Here is a 21,652-nt window from a genome sequence, read left to right on the forward strand (position 1 = left end):
ACCCTAGGCTGGTGAGTTGTCTGCCACTTGGAAAGAAGTTCTCTCCATCATTTCTGCTAGTGCATCCAAAGCCCTACAATTGTTTGTAATATGCATACTTGCACAAAAAAAATTCACAAAATACAGTGTGTATAATTGATGAGTACTTCTACAAGACAAGACATTGTTGCAGAGTGCTGCCATATGTATGATTAATCTCACAATGTTCTCCTGACTGGGTATTATGAAAGGGGGTTGTATTCTGAAAGGGTGCAACATGCTGAAAAGGTATTGCAAAAGCTACTTGCCAAACTACTCCCAAAGGTCTCCTAGGGAAAGAGACTGACTAGTTGCCCATGCATAATTCCTCCACAAAGTAGGGGACATTCATTTGCATGGTGTCCAGAAAATCATGCCTCGCTCTATCAAATACATACGACATGCCAATTTTAATTACCATACCTTTCTCACTATGGGTCGTCCCGTGTGAGTGGATTGCTTCCTCGTTATGGGTCGTCCTGTGTGAGTGGATTGCTTCTTGCAAATGTACAATATTGTTTATAATTTTCCTTTCTTGCACAAATCCCCCCTTGATTCCTTGAGATTAAAATGTGGGAGCAATTTCTTTCTTTGGTTACTATAATATTTTAAGATGTGTTACAAAGTGAAATTGAGCAAAATAATACTTTCTTTATGGGTGAGTACCAAAAAAGAAGAATTATTCTTGCCCCCAGCCTTGGAGTTTTGTGTTAAAATTCATAGCATGCAACAATGTGATATGCCAAATAATTCTATAGAATGGATGGTAAAACCATTGTAGAAATTTTGAATAATATGACACTTATTCACAGAGATTATCCTGATTATACACTATTGCGGAATACATGCATAATACATAACCTCCTCTACGTTGATCATCAATTTTGCGGAATTAAAAACAATGAAACATCAATTGCATGCACACATTAACACAGTGTGTAACTCGGGGAAAGCATACAGCTGAAAACCCCACACTATCTATATACTATAATGATAGAGAACATGTAACAATACATAGTACAATACTGCTCGCAAGTACTCAGTACTATCTCCACCTGTTACACACAAACTAGCTCCGATCTGAATCAAGTCACAGGTTCAAATCTCCTCTGCTGTCTGCCTGCCTCTACTGTGCAATCCAAAGTGAGTATGATTACATTCCAAGCTCGTTTTTACTTGGCTTGTACTGCGCAATCCTCATTGGCAATCTCCATCAATGCATGTGCAAATCTCATGCACAACTATAGTCACAACTGATAGCAATCTCAACCTCTAACACCTGTCTCCACTGAACTGTCCATGCACTGAGTTAACTGATGTATTCTTTAGTTGCTTTATGAGTTAATAATTAGTGAATTAATTTAACTATTAATTCACATCACTCATCACTAGTGTATTTACATTTAAACTAAATACAACTAGTTCAACCAAGTCAAACTAAACACAACTCCATCAACTCCTCAATCAACTCCACCAAACTCAATCACTTGAGTTCTAACTGAAGTCCACCATGCAATAGCTCAACTGACTCATAAGAAAAGCATATTTCCTTCTGACAGCTACATGTGCCACATCCGTAGCTCAAACTGAAGTGCTCCAAGAGGATAAGATAATGTTTATAGTCCAAATATTATTATGAGCTAATAAATTCGATTGTTTCTATTTTTAGACTGGCAGTCTAAAAATAGACTCCGCCCATATGTCTAAAAATAGAAGTCCATCTATTTTTACCAACATGACCAATCATCCACAAATAGCATCCTGCAACTCATAGACCATGATCCATATGTCTAAAAATAGACATAGTCTAAAAATAGACTTTGCGCCAAAAATAGCCTACGGGCCCACTTAGTGAAGGCGACTTCTTTTCACTAAGCTCCATCATCTTGTTGCATTTTCAACACTCCCTCTCAACAAGATATGGATTATCTGCAACCCCTATCCTGCAACTCTGGAATGTTCTACATGCAACACATTTGCCTAGTCCACTTGCTCCAACAACACTTGGAACAAAAACACTCCCAACTAACCACTATGATGGGCTAGGAACATACTCTGACGCTGAAGCTCTACCTACTGCTGACAAGTGCTTCCTCTCTGACATCTGCGCTATTGCAACATCTCCATGCATCTCGCACCATTGCACACCTCTCCGTGCCACCTAGCACTATGCAAAACACTTGTGCCTCTCGCATTACTGCAGCCTACTAGCTATGCGCTGTCCTGGGATTCCCTACACTATCGCTCTCTCTGCCGCTCCACCCGCATCTGTCTCTACCCAATCAGTCAGTTCCTGCTACTCCACATCGGGGCTCCCGTAGCAAGGTCTCATCCAAGAGGTTCGGTACCTCAAGGATCCTGCCCCTCCTCCTTGGGACGATCAATCCACATCACCCCACTTCCTACCTGGAGGTATGTTTGCATGTGATCCCTCAGCCCACCTGGCTCGAAGTTACCCCCTACTGGAGGTCTCTGCCTGAGTAGATGTCTCTACTTGATCTCCTTGCAGCTTCCCTTGTTGTGGCTGCTCCACAACCTCCTGAAGTTGCTGCACCAATTGTGGCTCCTCCACAATCGTCTAAGACTTCTTATGGCTTTGCATGTTGAGAGGTAATATACGCTCCCTCTCAACCAGCAAGTCTCCATCAGTCTCGCTGCTCAAGGCTTTTCATGCATCTTGAACCTCAAGAGCATACAGGTTCTTGACCTGTGAACCAATCTGCTTCACCTGTCTAGTGATGATGTGTCTAAGGAAAACCTTTCCCTTACTGAAGACTACATCATAGCCTCTGTCTTCCAGCATCGCGATTGACACCAAGTTTCTCTTCAGTCCTGGTACATACTTGACATTGGTCAAGGTAAAGCAAGCTCCATGCTCCCTCTGAAAAATAACAGTGCCTACACCTGAGACACTATACTTCTCATCATTACCCATCGCTATGAGTATCTGGAGATCATTCTCCTCCAAAGTACTGAACAAACTCTTGTCACCGGTCATGTGGAAAGAAGCTCCACTATCAAGAAACCAACCACTTCCCACCATGGATGAAACCATGCATGCGAAGAGTGTGAAATCCAACTCAAACTGTGAAGCAAGTGCCTCACCTTCAGATCCTTCCCTGGATCCCTTCTTGGATTTCCTTCGTGGAAAATTTGCAGCATAATGGCCCACCTCATGAAAACGAAAGCATCACACTTTCGATTTTTCAACCTTCTTCCCATCATTGGACGAACTAGATTCGGAAAGAGAAACCTTCTCCTTCCCCTTCTTTGCTTTGGCAGCCAAAACACAATTTTCTTCATCACATGCCTTTGATGAAGATCCGTCCCTGGTATTCCGCCCGATCTCCTCTTGCACAAGATCCGACCAAAGTCTCTCCCATCCTGGCAATTTCTCCCGACCATTGACAAAGTCCTGATAGGAATGCCAACCCTTCGGAAGACCAAGGAGAGCCAAGCTCACCAAGTCCTCATCATCAACAGTCACCCCCACACTTCCCAGCTTATCCCGGCATTGGGTGAACTTCGTGAGATACTTGGGCATACTGTCTCCATTCTCACACTTAATGTTTCTGAGTTTATCCTTGAGCGCCGACTTCCTCTGATCACTCTTGCTTTGGAATAGATCTGTCAACGCTTTCCACATCAAGTATGGAGAAGCCTTTCCATGCAGGCTGGACACAATGTGATCCTTCACACCCTCCAATAGAATCCTTCGACACTTTGCTGTCTTCTTTTGCCAAACCTTAACGTGAGCAACATCAGTAGGCTTTGGTACCTCAGCCATCTATGAAATCCTTCAACCCATTGTCATCTAACACCACCTCCATCCTGTCTTTCCATGTAATATAGTTCGAGTTGCCTTCAAGAGCATACTCCAATCTCAATCCGTTGAAAGACATTTCAACTTTGACACCAAGAAAACACTGCTGCAAATTCGAATTCCACCAGCTCAAAACTCAACCGCTTTTGGTCTAAAATTCGTGAGAACAAAGTATTTCTCGTACAGAGATTGACTGTATGGGCTTTTACCGGATATCTCACCTTCCAAAGGAAGGATGAATCCAGAGGCTACCTGGCCCGATTACAAACTCTGCCTGAAGAAATAAAATGTAAACACTTTCTGAATAATAGATCTGATGATCAACAGTGCTCTGATACCATGTAGAAATTTTGAATAATATGACACTTATTCACAGAGATTATCCTGATTATACACTATTGCAGAATACATGCATAATACATAACCTCCTCTACGTTGATCATCAATTTTGCGGAATTAAAAACAATGAAACATCAATCGCCTGCACACATTAACACAGTATGTAACCCGGGGAAAGCATACAGTTGAAAACCCCACACTATCTGTATATTATAATGATAGAGAACATGTAACAATACTCCTCGCAAGTACTCAGTACTATCTCCACCTGTTACACACAAACTAGCTCCGATTTGAATCAAGTCACAGGTTCAAATCTCCTCTGCTGTCTGCCTGCCTCTACTGCGCAATCCAAAGTGAGTATGATTACATTCCAAGCTCGTTTTTACTTGGCTTGTACTGCGCAATCCTCATTGGCAATCTCCATCAATGCATGTGCAAATCTCATGCACAACTATAGTCACAACTGATAGCAATCTCAACCTCTAACACCTGTCTCCACTGAACTGTCCATGCACTGAGTTAACTGATGTATTCTTTAGTTGCTTTATGAGTTAATAATTAGTGAATTAATATAACTATTAATTCACATCACTCATCACTAGTGTATTTGCAGTTAAACTAAATACAACTAGTTCAACCAAGTCAAACTGAACACAACTCCATCAACTCCTCAATCAACTCCACCAAACTCAATCACTTGAGTTCTAACTGAAGTCCACCATGCAATAACTCAACTGACTCATAAGAAAAGCGTATTTCCTTCTAACAGCTACATGTGCCACATCCGTAGCTCGAATTGAAGTGCTCCAAGAGGATAAGATAATGTTTATAGTCCAAATATTATTATGAGCTAATAATATTCGACTGTTTATATTTTTAGACTGGCAGTCTAAAAATAGACTCCGCCCATATGTCTAAAAATAGAAGTCCATCTATTTTTACCAACATGACCAATCATCCACAAATAGCATCCTGCAACTCATAGACCATTATCCATATGTCTAAAAATAGACATAGTCTAAAAATAGACTTTGCGCCAAAAATAGCCTGCTGGCCCACTTAGTGAAGGCGACTTCTTTTCACTAAGCTCCATCATCTTGTTGCATTTTCAACAACCATTGGGGTTTGGGGCATTGTTCGAACCCAATCCCGAATGGATACAAGAAACTCTTCTTCTAGTTTCCAAACTAGAGTTCCCTTTTCTTTTTCTATGACCAGATTTGGGATTACTTACAACATCTACTAAGTAATAACTTTCGAAGTGGGGCCCTATTACGTGTAAAGGGATTTGAAATGACGATGGGCAATTGTTCTAATTGTTTCAAAGTCTAAACACAATTTTTTTCTTCATTCTAGATGGATATTTTGGACATGATTCATTATCTCTTTAGCATGACCTTGCTTGTGGAAGAAGGATGTATTCTCATCTCCCACCTTCAACCAAAGACTTCTCGGCTTTAAGCATCTATGCTCTTCCTCTTGATGAAAAGCTTGTTGAAGCTTCTTAGCTAAATCTTGCTTCCCTTGTTGCATCATTTGTGACCTATTGAGTTTCATCATGATTGATGATCACTTAGTTGGTTTTGAAAGTCTTCTATTTCCCTAAATGGCAGGGTATACTGAATTTTACACCATTCTTTTAAGCTTCTTTTTGTGGCTTTTATTTTTGTTTCCTAGACATACAAAGGAGAGCCTTGCACTTGTTGACTCCACATTACTTCAATAATCTTCATTATTCTTGCATCTTACAGCTAGATAGGGTTAAATGGAAAAGGAATATGCCTGTAATTTATATTTTCTCAAAGATTGAGCATTATTGGCTTTTAATGAGAAGTCATGGAAGGAAGGATTAAGGAGGAAAGTTGGAGATTTTCCAATAGAAAGGAACTTTGGATGAGGAAATGGTCCAAGCTTTCGATAACATGGCCTTGCCCAAGGCATCTATTTGACCAAGTAAACATACCATTTTTTGGTTTTAGATCATAAAGGTCCCATTCCACCAACATTAAATCCACCATTTCCCTAGTTGAGTCCTTGATGAACATACCACCATTTTTCTCTCTTGATGAGAGGACTTTATTGAGGTCTCTAGCTAGGATCCAATAAATAGATGTGTGAAAGTCACTATGTTTTTCAATAGAGATCAAGCATGCTTGCCTTTCTTGGTAATGTACTAGCGCATGAACATTGTAAAGAGAGAAGTACTTGATAAAACTTTTAAGAATTTTTTTGATTAGAATTAGTGCTTTATGACATATGTCTAAAGGAGGTCCATCGCTACTTGGTACCATAGCGTATAGATGCCTCTTCAAGCATCTCAAGCACTTGATGCAACTCTATTGCAACGTCTTCAAAACTTATTTTTTAGTTCCATCTCAATATCGAGTTCTATTTTTGTCTCCCAAAGGAGAGTGAGAGCCAACCTTTCTACTTTCATGTTTTAGTAGATGTCTAATGGCTTTAACCTCTACTTCACTACTCATTCCTTGAGTGTTCGTTCCAAGAGAGCATTTTTAATTTTAGGGCTTGGACTTTTGGAACCTACTCCAAAGTTAGATCTAGAGTCAATTATGATCAAAGGTTCTTTCATGGTTTGCTACATCTCTTTTCTATTTATGCATCTTTTGACCTAACCTCTTTTGTAATTTGGCATTATCTTCGTCCTCTTTGTTTGGTCTTACATGAGCTATTATCTCTAGTTAAAGCTCTACTTTGGGATGGAACATAATTGTCAGAGCTGGTAGGGAAGAAAAATAGGGGCACAAGGAAGACCTCGACTTACATCCAAGGAAGGGGTGGGGGTGAAGGATAGGGGTTCAAAGATTGGAGGAGAGTATGATTCAACAAAAGGGAGGGATGAAGGAGGAGTAGATGGAGCATAAGGAGGCATAAGAGATGGCTGAGATGTAGGGGAAGAAGATGGAGGAGTGGGAAGAGATATAAGGAGGGGACTGAAAGGGGAGGCAATCAGAGGAAGAAGAGGGCTTAGGTTTTGGAGTTAACAACATGGAGGAAGGTGCTTACATGTTTCCAATTACCTTGTTAAGTTGTTGGCACTAATTTGAGGGTTTAGCATGTTGAAGAATCTAGGGCATTCATAAATTAAAGTGATTCTTCTTAACATGATAACAATTTGTGAAGTTCTTTTGCAATTTTATCTTAGCTTGATCTTCATATTATTATTAGTGTGTGTTTGCTTCATCAAACTGCTATCAAAACAAAAGAGACAAGAACACAAAATAATTGGCTTTCTGCTAAGGCCAAAACCTCTCCCTCTTGGAGAGGAAAACCCGCACAAAATTCTTCTTATAGAGATTCCAATTGACGAATACCAAAACCATGACCCTTGACCTGCTACGCCACTCCAAGACCAAGACCCTAATCCTTTTTCTCTGTCATTGATGAGATCATCATCAGTGTTGCACCAATGAGGCCATCACTATTACATCACTGAGATCTTCATCACGTCAACGAGGTCTCTTGTGTAGATCATCTTTCGGATTCATTGCATTAGGTTATTGTTGCTCGACGTTTCGAACCATCAACGGTGGTTCATCTTCAGGAGAATTTGTGAACACTGGTCTTATTATTCAATTTAATAAATAGATGTAAGAGATGTAAGAGATGTATTGGTGACAGATATTAGGGTCGGCAATACATCTCTTGTCTTCATTGAGATCTTCACTGTGATCTTGATTCTCTGACTCCATTATGACAATCATCATGATGACTGTTGCATCATGTCTCCATCTGCACTTAGATCATCAATGTACGCTTGGCGAAGATCATCATCATGTTGACTGTGAGCATGCCGAGAGTGTACTTCATGATAAATATGCCGAGACTGTGAGGGCAACTGAGGGATCATTGTGATCCTCCTTATGCCGAGACAATGAGCCTTTTACCATCATATATATACATCCACCGAGACTGTGATAATGTTCTTGATATCCTTACCTTTTTATTGATGCCAAGACTGTAATGGTTACTGCTCCTTCACATTATGTCGAGACTGTCCTAGTTACTGCTCCTTATTATGCCGAGACTCTTTTACTGCAAGGAGACCTAGATGACATCTCTGTGATGCCCATCTGAAGCACAAAGACACTTGTCCGAAGTTCTGGTTGCCTGAGGTTATATCTTGTCTGAGACTGTGCCAACCGAGGTGTAGGGATGTGTCTGAAGTTGCCACTGCCTGCTCCTACACCCATCCGAATTCTGTCCTCCTTTGATGCGGATCTCTACTCCATACCCATGCGAAATTTCAGAGAGGAAATTGCGAGTTTTGTACTTGTCATTTGCGGATACCTTAGACGGGTATTTATAGTGGTTTGAGCCTCCTATTTTGAGCCGACTATAACTAGTGAACCGACATGTCTTTTTATCCAAGCCGACATGACATTTAAGTATATATTTAATTCATTTTTGAAGCTGACATGATGTCCTTCTTAACGTTTTGCTTGCAGTCTTCTTGTGCTTGCTTTTGGAGGATTGTTCTTGGTCTTGGAGGGATACTATAGCTTGAATACATTTTACATTGGCTCATGAAGAGCTCTTTCATACATGACTTTACTCTTTTACATGTTAATAAATCCTAAAGACATCATGAAGAAGTCTTTGACCTAATTTCACTTCTTGCTCATGAAACCCATGCAACAAGGCATACAAAAATAAATTTATTCTCTTTTATTACATCATTTACAAAGATCATGTCATTATGAAGACTGAACCTAGTTACACTTTCTTCAACATAGCAGAGTGCTGAGGAAGAACATTCGTCTCACAATATTTTGCAAAATGCGCATATCCATGTCAAAAGCCACATTTAAATGGAAGTTGCTCATAGTCCAATTTATGAAGATGGTTCCAACTATCCAAATATAGATTTATAGATTTAGGGGGGACTTTTTCTAGATTTACTTCCATATAAATCCTTGATTAAGAAAACATTGCATATTTGGGCTCTAATTTATCTACATGTTTCCCCAATGCATTCCTAGTAGCTTCCACATACTCATCATTCCAACACTAGAGTGGCAAATGGGGGCACCACACCCATCTTGGAACTGCGGACGAGACATCAACTTCTGGATTGAAATCAAGGGTCCAACAATTTAGATACATCCTTATTGGGCCCATGAAATATGACCAATTTAAAAAATAAGATCTTCGAGTTCAAACAAAGACATGTAATCCACCCTTTCACAAAAGACGTAGGAGAGCTTACCTTTTATCGTGATTGTCTATTTCTTCTGCTTTCATTACGTTACCTTTGGTGAGGTGCAAAATTCAAAACCCCATCCACAACCTATTAGGGATCTCTCAGCTAGAGTTACGTCTTTGAGCCAAAGAACAAAAAACATAAGCTTCAGTTGTCTCATGGTTCTGGTTCAAAAAAAATTAAGTTTGATTCAAATCTTCTTATATGTTTCAAACGAGGCTTGCCATTAATTTTTTGTTATATATATGATTCAATATAATAATAATAATAATATTAAATAATAAATTGTTTATGCTTATAGGTTAATGACCCAAGACATACAAATATCTCCAAGTGAAACCGTGCCCCTTTAAGGACTACCACCAACCTATAAATCCATATGGTGTGATTTTTCTCAACCTATAAATCCATATGGTGTGATTTTTCTTAAATAATGGTGATGAGTCCGCTTGCATTAGTAAATAACAACTAATGATGACTATTTACTAATAACAATTAGTGATGACTATTTTCCATCACTGATTTGACCACTAAATTACTATGAGTTTTCCTCATGCTTTAAAAAATAAGAAAAATAAGACAAATGAAAAGGAAAAAAAAAACATGAAGCTGATTAAAATTTCGGAAATTATATATACCAAATTTCATAGGTATTTCATAAGAAAAATGAAAAGAAAAAAAAAAACATTAAGCTGATTAAAATTTCCGAAATTATATAAGCAGTGGTCTTTAACGCGACTTTTTGAAAGCCTTTCCGGCGATTTTTTCCGGTGAAAATCCGGCAGTAATTTATTGGAATCCAAGTTTGATAGCTAATTTCTGCACAATGAAACCGTCCCAGGGGTTTTTCAGGGTGCTGAATCCGAATATGCAGTTAAAAAACCATTTTAACTGCAACAAATCATGATTTCATCTCAATTTCTTCCGCCGGATTCCGTCACCGGAATCTCAAAAAGTCGCATTATAGACAACTCCATTATATAAACCAAATTTCATAGGTATTTCATATACATATGGTATAGAGGTGCACGACAATTTACCTTACCTTTGGACAAAATAACGATGGGTTTTTGGCGGCTAAGTGGCTCGGTGTCTGGGCAGCAGGGTTGCCGAGTAGGCACTTTCTAATACGAGATCGGCAGAGCCGTATTTGTTTCGGAATCCACGAAACAAAAAATGCTGTAGAGGCCCTACGGAACAACCTTTACAGACGGTTTAGCTTAACTATCTTCTGATGTCTGCAGCGATAGTCAGATGCGCAGGATACGCAGGGTGGGTCACGAAGGCACATATAGGTGCTGTTACAAGGTGCGAGGTTGAACCGAACAGAGAAAACCAAACCATAGCCGAACATAAGCCGAACCGGAATTTGTTATTTCTGTTTGGTCGAACTTCGAACCTCAAGGCTCAACTTCGGGGAACCCTGTAACATGCGGCTTCACATTAGGGGTTGATTGAGAGCGCTTCACAATCCTAGACGGTGCAGCGTTAGGAGTCAATTTCCAATGAGTGGGCACCCAAAGCTTATACTGAAAGGGACGGATAGCTGAGAAGGCCTAATAAGCAAGAACACCACTGGCTAGGGCTAGGCTACGCAGAGCTGTGAGCTAGAGAAAAATAATGTGCGTCACAATAGTAGTCATAACTACTGGGTTGTTAATCTTATGTCCAAAAAACAGTCATCCTTTTAGTCTTAAATCTTTAAATGTTTGTTTCCGTTTGATTTTTTTGCTAATCCTAGGATTTTTTATTCTGCATTTCCATCTACTCCACATCAGTTCTTTAGTTTAACACTCTTTTGTTATTAAAGATCTCAAACTGGTTATTTGCAGTTTCTGTTAATAGGTGTTGTTCAAGCACTTGAAAATTGAAATAAATAGAAGGTTGCTCTGCGATACCTTGTGGGAAAAGTAGGAAGGATGCATGTTAGATGCAGCAACATAAGAGTTTTACAGATATATAACAGGGATGAGAAACCTTGTGGGAAAAGTAGGAAGTATGCATGTTAGATGCAGCAACATAAGAGTTTTACAGATATATAACAGGGATGAGAAACCTTGTGACAAAATTATCGAAATTCTGTGGTAGGATATACCTAACATCACTAACATAATATTGGATATTAACTTGCCTAAACAAAACAACTGAAAAGTCAAAATCATGGAACTTACTATTTTTACTACAGCAATCAGCTAGGGAGGAACCTCCACTAATGACATTAACAACAGCGAGAAACCCTCTTGTGCATTTTCGTTTTTTGTGTGTCTAGTTTAGCCTTTCAAGTGTTTTTCTCTGTTTTTAATTTAAGCTTTTGTACTGCTATTAAAATTAATATTTGGACAAATTCGTTATGATAGATTAACCACAACTTTGTGCGCTTTGTTTGAACCCAAATCAGGTGACAAAACTTTATATCATGGAGCTTGCCAGAGGGTATGTGGTTGCTTGTCTTTTTTAAAAGTCTTCCCTTTAATACAGGATTGCAGGATTGAGACTCGAGATATTATGTTCTAAGTGAAATAAAATAGCTTTTATATAAGATTGCACTTAGACTATAGTCTCTCAAAAACCACAAATGAAGTCTCTGGAGTTTCGCTTCACTTACTGAAGGTTGCCTTTTTTGTTTGCCCATAATATCATGGCTATAGACCTGAAGATGGGGATGCATGCAATGCACTGATCTTGCCTGGCAATCACAAGTCTAGGAAAAAGGATAAAAATAAGGTATTTGATTTGCTAGCCTGCTTCAACATCTCTGTTACTCATTTCGATTTATCTGTGCTTAGCAACTCTGATGAACTTAAAAGTTAAATGGTATCTTTTAATATTGACCTTTTATGATATTTTGCTGCATTTTAAGGTTGAGAAAGACAGGAAGAAAAGTTCTCAGTGCTTGAGCAAGAATCAACAAAGAAAATTACGTCGACTGCAAGTAAATTGAGCAACCACTTTTGTTTTGTTTTATTTAGTAGTTTTTTTTATGTTTACAGCTTTTCGCATTGCACCCTAAAAACCATAATTTTATTTTTCACAGTTGGCCTTTTTTGTTTCATTTTCTCTGTTTTATACAGGAAGAGAAGGATAAAAGGGCCAGGCGATCTAATGCTCTTGAAATACTGGAGTATGTTAATATGCTTTTGACTTACTTACTCTGTGCCTTTTGTAATTAACCAATGGGATCTCTCATAATATTAAATAATATCTACTATAAAGAATCACATGAATTATTCATAAATATAGTAAACAAGTGAAGAGAATTATATGCTGTACAGAGAATTTCTGTACCATGGGTGTTAATATTTGACTTGAGGTATGGATTGGTATTTCCAGGAAGCACAAGCTTGGAGATGATGCGCACGCTTTATTAAGTTCTTCTGGTAATATTGGACAGGTATTTCCAAGATGCTTGTTGTGTTTATTCAGAATTACAAACAATCCTTCTTTTGGTTGCAAGTACAAGTTTAATCTATTGTGAATTGCACGAGTGTAGGTTGAAACTATGCGGGAGAAACTCTCTAAAGCAATGCGATTTCATAGAGCAGGATTGGGAGTTCCTTTGGAGATTCCACTTTTTCGTGAAAGGGTGACTGATTCAGTTAGAGTAGAAGATGAAAAATGTACTGATGAAGTTTTGGCTGTCAAATGTACTCCAAAGAATAATATGCAGAAAGTTGGCGAGATGCAATCAAAAAAAAGGAAACGGGTTGCTTTCCATGCTTCTGCAAATTGCAATGAAGGGGATTCAAAGCCAGATAACATGACTGGAGATGCAAGAAATGATGCCTCTACTGATGGCAAATTGAACGCGGACAATACATCGAAAGCAGGACTCAATATAGAACAGAGTGACATGAGTATTGACCATGATACAGGATCTTCCATACGTCTTTCTATGGATAGGTGTTCAACTGGAGATGAACAAGATCATTCCCTAACCTCTACTGAACAGGGTTTGGCTGTCACCAAAGTAATTGTCCCACAGAGTAATAATGACAAGGCTTTTGCATCCTCACATCTTTTGGGCCGTGATAATGAAAGAGGTTCTGGTTCGACTAGTGTAATATCTCAAAAGGAGAATGCCAAGCTGAATGTTGGAGAAAACGAGTCAATTGATGCGATTAGAAGAAGAAAGTATCAGGTTATTTCCCAAGCCTTAAATTGAAAGAAAATTAATTGAGAAAGTGGTTTTCATCTAATACCGAGAATATTGAATAATCTTTTGCTGTCTTTTTCTCAATAGCATGTTTTGTGTTTCTGTATTTAAAAAAGGTTTGAAGTCATGGCAATGGCACGTAGTAACTGGAAACTTGAAGCCCTTTGCATCTCGTTAACTTGGCAAAAGTTATCTTCAAAATTTGACTGCTTGGCTAGCCGTTCTTGTTATTCTTAAAAAAAAGAGACATTTCCTAATGTACCTGCACCAGATTGTTTTCAGTATCTAGGTTGATTAACAGTACAAATAGTATTCCTCTGCTTCATGCTACATTTCTTTCAAGGGTACCTCTTAGTGAATATGTATTTATTTTATATGAAAAAAATAATCTCCAATGAGTCAGGGGTGGCTGGCGTGGGGGGATTATTCTCGATCCTTGAGGAAATCAAGAAAACGAATTTGAATGGGGGCTGGGTAGATTATTAAAAACAGACAACCAAGTGGAGGCATTGGCTCTATTCCGGGGGTTGAGGATTATTGATGACAGTTATATCAAAAGACTAGTTGTAATTGGGGACTCTGCATTAATTATCAATTTGATGTTAAGAGTCTCATTTCCGAGTGATGGCCATTGGCAAGCTTACTAGAACTATCAAGAGAATAAGAATGTAAACTGCCACGTTTGAAAGTGTTGAGTACACTTTCATATTGTAAGGGCACTCAATCTAAAGGTAGACCAATTGGCCAATAGCGCCATTCCTTTGGCCTGTGGCAATATAAGAACAAAAAGTAGGGATACATTCTACCCCATTCCTTAAGCATTAAGCCTTAGTTATGAATTCAACTTGCATGAGACACAAATGGAATGCTTATTCACAAGGGTGGGTTAGCTATAATTCATGATGATCAAGGAGTAATACACTCACAACACCCTCACATGCTTGGTGATTAATGTGGGAGCAGGCTCATCAATTGCTTTGGATTTTGAGTTTCATTGCAGTTGGGATAATGGATTTTGTTACAGTTTTGAAGTTTGGGGATTTTTGGTGGTTCTGGGCCTGTTGCTTCTTGTTCTATTCTGTCTTGGTTTGAATTGGGGCTTTGAATTGGATGGTTCTCTTGGATTGCCTTTGTGGGACCTTGACCCTGGTGCTCTTGGCTTTGTTTTGTGTGGTTCAGGTTTTGTTTGCTCGGGTTTGTGTGCCTTTAGTTTGCATGTTTCAGCTTGGTGGTGTAACAGGATTGGTTCGTTTAGCCTTGTCTGGTTCTTTGGTTTTGGTGTGGGTCTTTTTCTAGTTTGGTGGCTTGTATATTGCCTGCTACTCCTGAAGGTCTCTGGGCCCTGTTCCCTCGGTGCAAAATTTGAAAAGGTTAGTCCTCTCTTAGGCCTTTTTGTCTGCTATTCCTTTTCTGTGGGAAAGCAAACAAATTACAGTTATGCTAGACTGGTAGCTGTGGGCAGGGTTAAGGTATTTTGAAGTAATTGGTGACTCTGCATTAATTATCAATTTGATGTTAAGAGTCTCATTTCCGAGTGATGGCCATTGGCAAGCTTACTAGAACTATCAAGAGAATAAGAATGTAAACTGCCACGTTATTTTCTCAAGTGCTATGTAGTGTTGTCAGTGCATGGAGGGAAGCCATAACTCGAGTGGTACCGTGAACATTAATCTTTCACATATCTTGCTTCTTGCTTTCTTTTGGTATCCAGGATAAAGATGCCAGGCACTTTTTGTTAGGAATGTTTCCGGCACAAACTTCTAGCAATTAAGGCTGTAGTTTTTAGATGTAACTTGAATTTTCTCCCTATCCACGAGAGCGCTAGTAGGGAGTGCCATTTTGATCAGAATGGAGGAATGCAAAGGTAATTTACATTTGGGTAATCCGAGAGCCAATAAACCTTTCCAGGGAGGATTGCATCGGTAGAGTCTTACTGGGGAGGGTACTGGACCTGCTGTGTTTGATGAACAAATCACTAACTTCTTCCTCTCTTCCTTGGTCTTGGATCTCAAGATAAACAGTGTTGTTGTCTCCATATTATCTTGCAGACATTCTACAGAGCATAGTTACCAAATTCCAATCTGGGCAAAAAAGTTCAAACTCGGCAATAATTTGATTCAGTTGATTTATTTGGTTTAAATTGGTCCACTTCATTTAAAAAGGCCATGCAAGGTCCAAACTGTTGACTTCAATGTATCTGTAATATGTATGGGGAGGTGAGGGGTTTGAGTCTGAAGATGGAACTGTTAACCCTTTTGGATTCTGTCTTTAGAGCCCAGCTCCACTGATTGGGACACTTCGTGGGGCAACAATCATCAATTGGCTTTTGTATGGAGAGGATTTTGGAGTTTCAGTTCAAAAGAAATGAAAATCCAGGTACGTAGAGTGTAAAATATGGTTTCTCTTGGTTGATTTCTAAATCCTGTTAATGTTCAAAATTGCAAGGGTTTTGAGGTAACTAGAGAAGGTACATTGTTACCTCATACAGTCTCTCCGTACTTCGGGTTAGTGCTTGCTAACCATGGGAGAAATCCCTATGCAACCTGGATGCAAATATGAGCCCCAGAGACCAAAGAACTCTGCCAAATTGTACAAAATCAAAATGCGCAATTGTAATATAAAATATCAGACCTTCATTCTGCATAAAAACACTCAAAACAGCAACCAGGAATGCAGATTTACACCTAAGGATGAACTTCTGTCATGGAAACCATGAAAAGCTTGCCATAACTTGAAAATCCACCTTTAGGAGTGCATATTTGCATGTGCATATATGAAAAACAGCAAATTTAAAGATCCAAATTACAAATAATAATTGCAGTACCTTGAACCCTATGGGTTAAGGAGATAGAAAAGTGATTAAGAGTTAGTGGTTCCCAATGTTAACCAATTAACAAATTGAAGCAAATGAAGTGACGCAATGAACGAGTAAGATATAGTAGCCAAATAGATGTTGCATTTATTTCCAAAGTTGGAAGTACAAAGTTGGTGGAATATTAAATTCAATGTAATAAACATAAACATAATTAATTAATTAATTATTTGAAAAGACAGCATAATGAAAAGTCTTCTTAACAAAAGGACATGATTCTTAGTGAAAAGGCACCTGCCTAAGTATTTATAGGGGTTCCTCATTGTATCCTATTCATTCAATCATCTCTCATATTTTTATTCAATATAATGTTTAATCCAGATGGATTTCTTTATATTATTCCAAACATTTTGGATATTTATGATATGAACCAGATCGGTTTGTCACATTTGTTATCAGAGATTCATTTTATGATCTTGACTTTTAGCCAATAGATTTTTGGTCAAAATAATTCGTTGCATTTGGCAATATAACTGCGGGCTTTTGGCCACTAAGTGTCTGTGTTAGGATTTAGAATTTTTGTTGAAGAAGAATCGCTCCGCTACAAAAGAAAACATGAAAGGAAGTAACTGGAAAAGTCCAACAGAAAAGGAAAATGTGTCAGAAGTGTGAAAAAATATTCCACTACCAACAGTGAAAAGAAAGTATTCTTAATAACTTGGTGCAATTAGGGTATATTTGTGTTAACAGGCTGCTACATCACCATAGATGTATAAACCAGTGCATATATTCACAGCAGTCAAGAGATTTTTGAAATTGCTGCTGATCAATGCACCAGCAGTATATCATGCCAAACTTCTCTGCAATGCAATATTTCTCTGTTGTCTCAAACCCTAGCTGTCAATTCTTTCTCAGCCAAATTTCATCATGTAAACTTGGCCAAACTAACACATACCAGTGACATATATAAGGGATAGCAATGATACAATTTTACATATAATAATAAGAGGTGAACCAGTGGATGCATGTCAAGCTCTCTGTAATGGTGAAATGCCAGCAACCCCTTTCTGCTGATATATGCTCAAGATATGCATTTTTAAGCCAAACCCTGTCAATTGCCAAATTACAAAGCTACTCCTTGTATATTGCCAACTCATAAACTGAACCTTTTACAAATCATACCTTTAGACTGTTGATGTTTAACCAATGTTCCACCAAGGTTCCGGGATGAGGGGTGAGGGAGCGAGGATATGCGGGAGCGGCCTATGCAAAAGCTCCCCACCAATTTTTAGGAAACGTGGGGGAAGTCAGGGTCTTAAAAGCTTGTAAATATAAAATATAATTTATAAATTGAGTCCACTATGACAATTTTTGAATTGAAAAGCTGCAAAGCATGATCATTGATATGAATATCATTATTTAATATCATATAAATTTAAAATTCTAATTTATAGTCATACATCATACATTATGATTAAAGTTTAAACCATATTGATGTTCCACTTCCTACTATGAACATTGAACACTGAACAGTGAATATTGACATAAAATTATAAAAGTCAAGTCTGATACATCAAGAGTCAAAATTTATAGAGTCAGAATAACATAGGAACATCAACATATTGAAAGATAAACGAGCATAATTTTGCTCAAGCCTCAAGGTAATGCCCCGCTAGTCTCTGCATCCAGCTGCTGCATGAATAAATCAGGATCAACCATATCACCATCTGAATTTGAATCACTAGCATTCTCAAACATGCTAAGTGGCACACCAACCAACTCCATTTGTCTCTCATCAAGTCTCTCCTCCATATCTACTTGTGCATCATCCTCTGGATCAACATCTCATCATGTTGCTGGTCCTTTCAAATACTCAGGTGTCTTCCTATGCTCAAGACGTAGGGCACTGTGCACAGCAACTGACTTCTCCGCTCTTTTAGAGATAAGCTTGTTCCTCTTGATAGAGTGGATGAAGCTATATTTGGACCAATTCCTCTCTGTTGCAGAGGAACTAGGAACGTCTTGCAAATGGAGTGAGGGGCCAGGGCGAATAATGAACTAAATTTATAAAAAAATGAATTGAAACCCTAAAGTATTAAAAATAATGTTAAATTTTAATTATAAACAAAAGTTTATTTAAAAAAATCGGGTCCCTCGACCCCGCCCTTGTCCCCCCACGACTCCCTCCTCGTCCCCCACGACCCCTCACGACCCCCTTTTTGGAAACGACCCCTCAGCACAAGGAAACGTCCCCCTAGCACGTCCCCATGCGTACCCTGTTTTTTGGGAGCGTGGGGAAACGACCCCTTCTCGTCCCCAAGTCCCCGGAGCGCGGGGGAGCTAGGAAACTAGACCCTTGGGGGGGGGGAGTCCCCGTGCAAAAAGGTTTGTTTTACCAATGCCAAATGTTTCATAGAGAAGAATGGTTCCGAGACTTGCCTCCTAGTGGCCTTACTTTGACAGGTTCAAGAGATGACTTGATAAAACCATGACCTCTGATTTGATCTGCTGGAGATACCTTCAGATGTGTATCACACTTCCACATGGTGTACCTTAAGATGTTATCCTTGTACTGATGCCTTTATCTTGCTGCTGAAGATGAAACCCTAATTTGTCTTGATAAGAACTGTTAAAGGTTCTTGGGTTTCTGTGGCCAAAATACTAAATTAAACTTGACCCTTGAAAGAAGTTCTGAAAATGGTCCACAATTTAACAGTGCAAAAAGGTTTGTTTTACCAATGCCAAATTTTTCATAGAGAAGAATGGTTCCGAGACTTGCCTCCTAGTGGCCTTACTTTGACAGGTTCAAGAGATGACTTGATAAAACCATGACCTCTGATTTGATCTGCTGGAGATACCTTCAGATGTGTATCACTGTTGTACCTGGAGATGCATTTAAATTTGCTGAAGCAATGTATGCCATTATTGCATCTGGATTTGCCTTCAAATCTGCTAATGTACTTCTGAATGTAATGACCTCAAGTATTCGATCAAAGATGCACTCTCAGTCATGTCTTAATGCCCTCAGATCAGGTTTCAGAATGGATTAGAACTAGGGCACAAAGTAGTTTCCAGATTTGCCTTAAGCACAAAGATTTGTTACAGTGCTTAGCCCAAATCAACCTAGGCAAAGATTACAAACCATCATACGCTACCTGACCTCAGAAATGCTAAAACAGTCCGCAAGTGAATGACTTCAGTCCAAAGTTCGGATGCCAAAAAGGTCAGCGAGAAACCAACCAAAATAAAAGGAAAAATTATCCAGAATAAACTCCACCAAAACTTGCTTCAAAAGAGGCTCGGATATGCCACAAAACTTGATGCCAAAATCTGTCTTGGATTAGCCTTGGAATCACAACAAATACAGGCCTTGGAACTAGGCTGAAACAGGACTCAGACCAAAAAGGGGCTGAAACATGTCTCAGGATCAATAAGAAACTATGCCATAAAGATCTGTAAAAGGAGGTCTGAGCAGGTCACAAATCTCCACAAAAAGATAGCCTCAATTTGATGCCAAGGTCTGCTACTAGACAGGCCTTAGAAGGCTGAAGTAACCCTCAGGAAGGTGCCCAAAAGCCAGTCAAAAAGAACTTCTTATCAGGGTCAAAAGGGCGTCAGGCAGACATGGCGGAAAATTTTCCCTCAAAAAACCCTAGGACATGTCCAAAATTATGCTCAGAACTGCTTCAGATTACCCAACAAAATTGCCACAGAAGGACACATAAATTCGGCCTTATTCCTCCAGATAAACGTGACTATGCAAGGCCTCAGACTTTCCCTTGACTATTTCAGATTGAACGCATTATTTCCCTTGCCAAACGGAGGGAAAATGAACATCCTTTTATAGAGGCCAAGAGACTTCTAGGGGGCAGGCCAACTTACACACTTGGAGGGAGCCGACCTTAGTATTAAATTTCAAATTGGATGTTTGGAGCCAAAATCCCCAACAGCATTAGGGTTGTCATATCCTTTAAATATTAGTTAATTTCTCCTTTATAAATTTCTCTTTTGCAACCAAGATTGACATTGAAAAAATATTTGATTAAGTTCTTCAATAAAAATTCTTCTTGGCCCCTGAATAAAACAATTATTTCACCAATTGTTGAGCTGCCACATCATCTAATTTTGGGGGCTTTGACCACAAAAAGGAGGCTCCAACTTTGACGAAGCATATCTCCTCAACCGTGAGGATTTATGAGGTGTACCACCTATCATAAGAATTGACATGACAAGGACAACATGATGGCAATGGTCTTGAGTCCAAACACATTGACTTTTCCATCAAAATTTTCATCAAATGCTGGGTGCCATGACCACACCGCAAGGGCTTGCTTTCTTCTGGGGCTTCTTGTCCACTGCAACTTCCAACTAATGCAATCCATCACGTATATTAAGAGCGTTCATAGACTGATGTTGGCATCAATGACAACACCATTCAACAATTTCCCCCTTTGTCATTGATGGCAATAGTCATGCTCCCCCTGACTCCATGCCTCTGATCTTCTTTTCTTGATTTCTCTCCCCTTTGACATCAATGGCAAAGGGTAACTCCCCCTAAAAAGATACCTTCTTCATACCTTTCTCCCCTTGTTTGTTATGCCTCTCATGGCTTGACACAACTGATTCTACCTGTCAATATGCATCAAGGACAACGGGTTCTTTTGCAAATCTTCAATCTTGAAGGTTGACTTCTGCTATTTCCCAAATCTGCTAATACACAAGCTGACTAATCTGCCCACGATTTTGACTAATGTTATGACGACTTCTGCACATCTGTCATTTGTCAAACAATCAAAGGATAGAAGAGGGGAAGTCTATCCTTAATATATATGTTATATTAAGGATAGACTCCCCCTCTTCAACATTCATAGGACAGGGAGTCGTCAAGCTCGATCATTTAGAATGATATATGAACCTGTGTTGTTGTAACATCATCATCCTGAATCTCGATATCTTCTTTATCTGTAGATTTTTCATGGTCTTGTGCCCTTTAAAATTCGGAGAGCGCGACTTCTGGGATATCTTCATTTATCTGTTCTTCTTGCTCTTGTTTTCTTGTCCACACATTCTTTTTCCTGAAATTGGTGTTTTCCCTCATGGAAGACTTCATCATGCTTCTATGGTCACGAGCTATATGTCCATAATCGTGGCATTTGAAGCATTCTACATGATGCCTGAATGACGGTGCAACTAACATATTTGGATATTTGCGTTGAGTTCATGCAAACATGCTTCTAGGATTTTCATAATGACTTTGATAGTAATCACAATATACCATGCCGA

The 21,652-nt window shown here is 39.0% G+C and overlaps 1 protein-coding gene across 3 annotated transcripts in view; it reads left to right on the forward strand.

Annotated features, from left to right (window-relative positions):
• Nucleotides 1-21,652, forward strand: part of FAS4 (RNA helicase family protein) — a 75,095-nt gene that overhangs the window by 20,336 nt on the left and 33,107 nt on the right. Inside the window, exons 1-7 of one of the 3 annotated variants that reach the window (XM_089396440.1) lie at nt 10,432-11,026; nt 11,798-11,837; nt 12,053-12,128; nt 12,265-12,336; nt 12,476-12,525; nt 12,735-12,795; nt 12,895-13,542. In XM_089396440.1, coding sequence (XP_089252566.1) covers nt 11,821-11,837; nt 12,053-12,128; nt 12,265-12,336; nt 12,476-12,525; nt 12,735-12,795; nt 12,895-13,542 — 924 coding nt within the window. In that variant the 5' untranslated portion in view covers nt 10,432-11,026; nt 11,798-11,820. Of the gene's footprint in view, nt 1-10,431; nt 11,027-11,797; nt 11,838-12,052; nt 12,129-12,264; nt 12,337-12,475; nt 12,526-12,734; nt 12,796-12,894; nt 13,543-21,652 lie in introns of those variants that run through there. The other 2 variants (XM_089396439.1, XM_089396441.1) reach the window with 2 other exon arrangements.

The sequence above is a fragment of the Pinus tabuliformis genome, chromosome 1_2 (genome assembly GCF_031772625.1).
Source record: "Pinus tabuliformis cultivar Carrire ecotype Pingquan chromosome 1_2, CPIR1, whole genome shotgun sequence".
In the NCBI taxonomy this organism is placed as follows: domain Eukaryota; kingdom Viridiplantae; phylum Streptophyta; class Pinopsida; order Pinales; family Pinaceae; genus Pinus; species Pinus tabuliformis.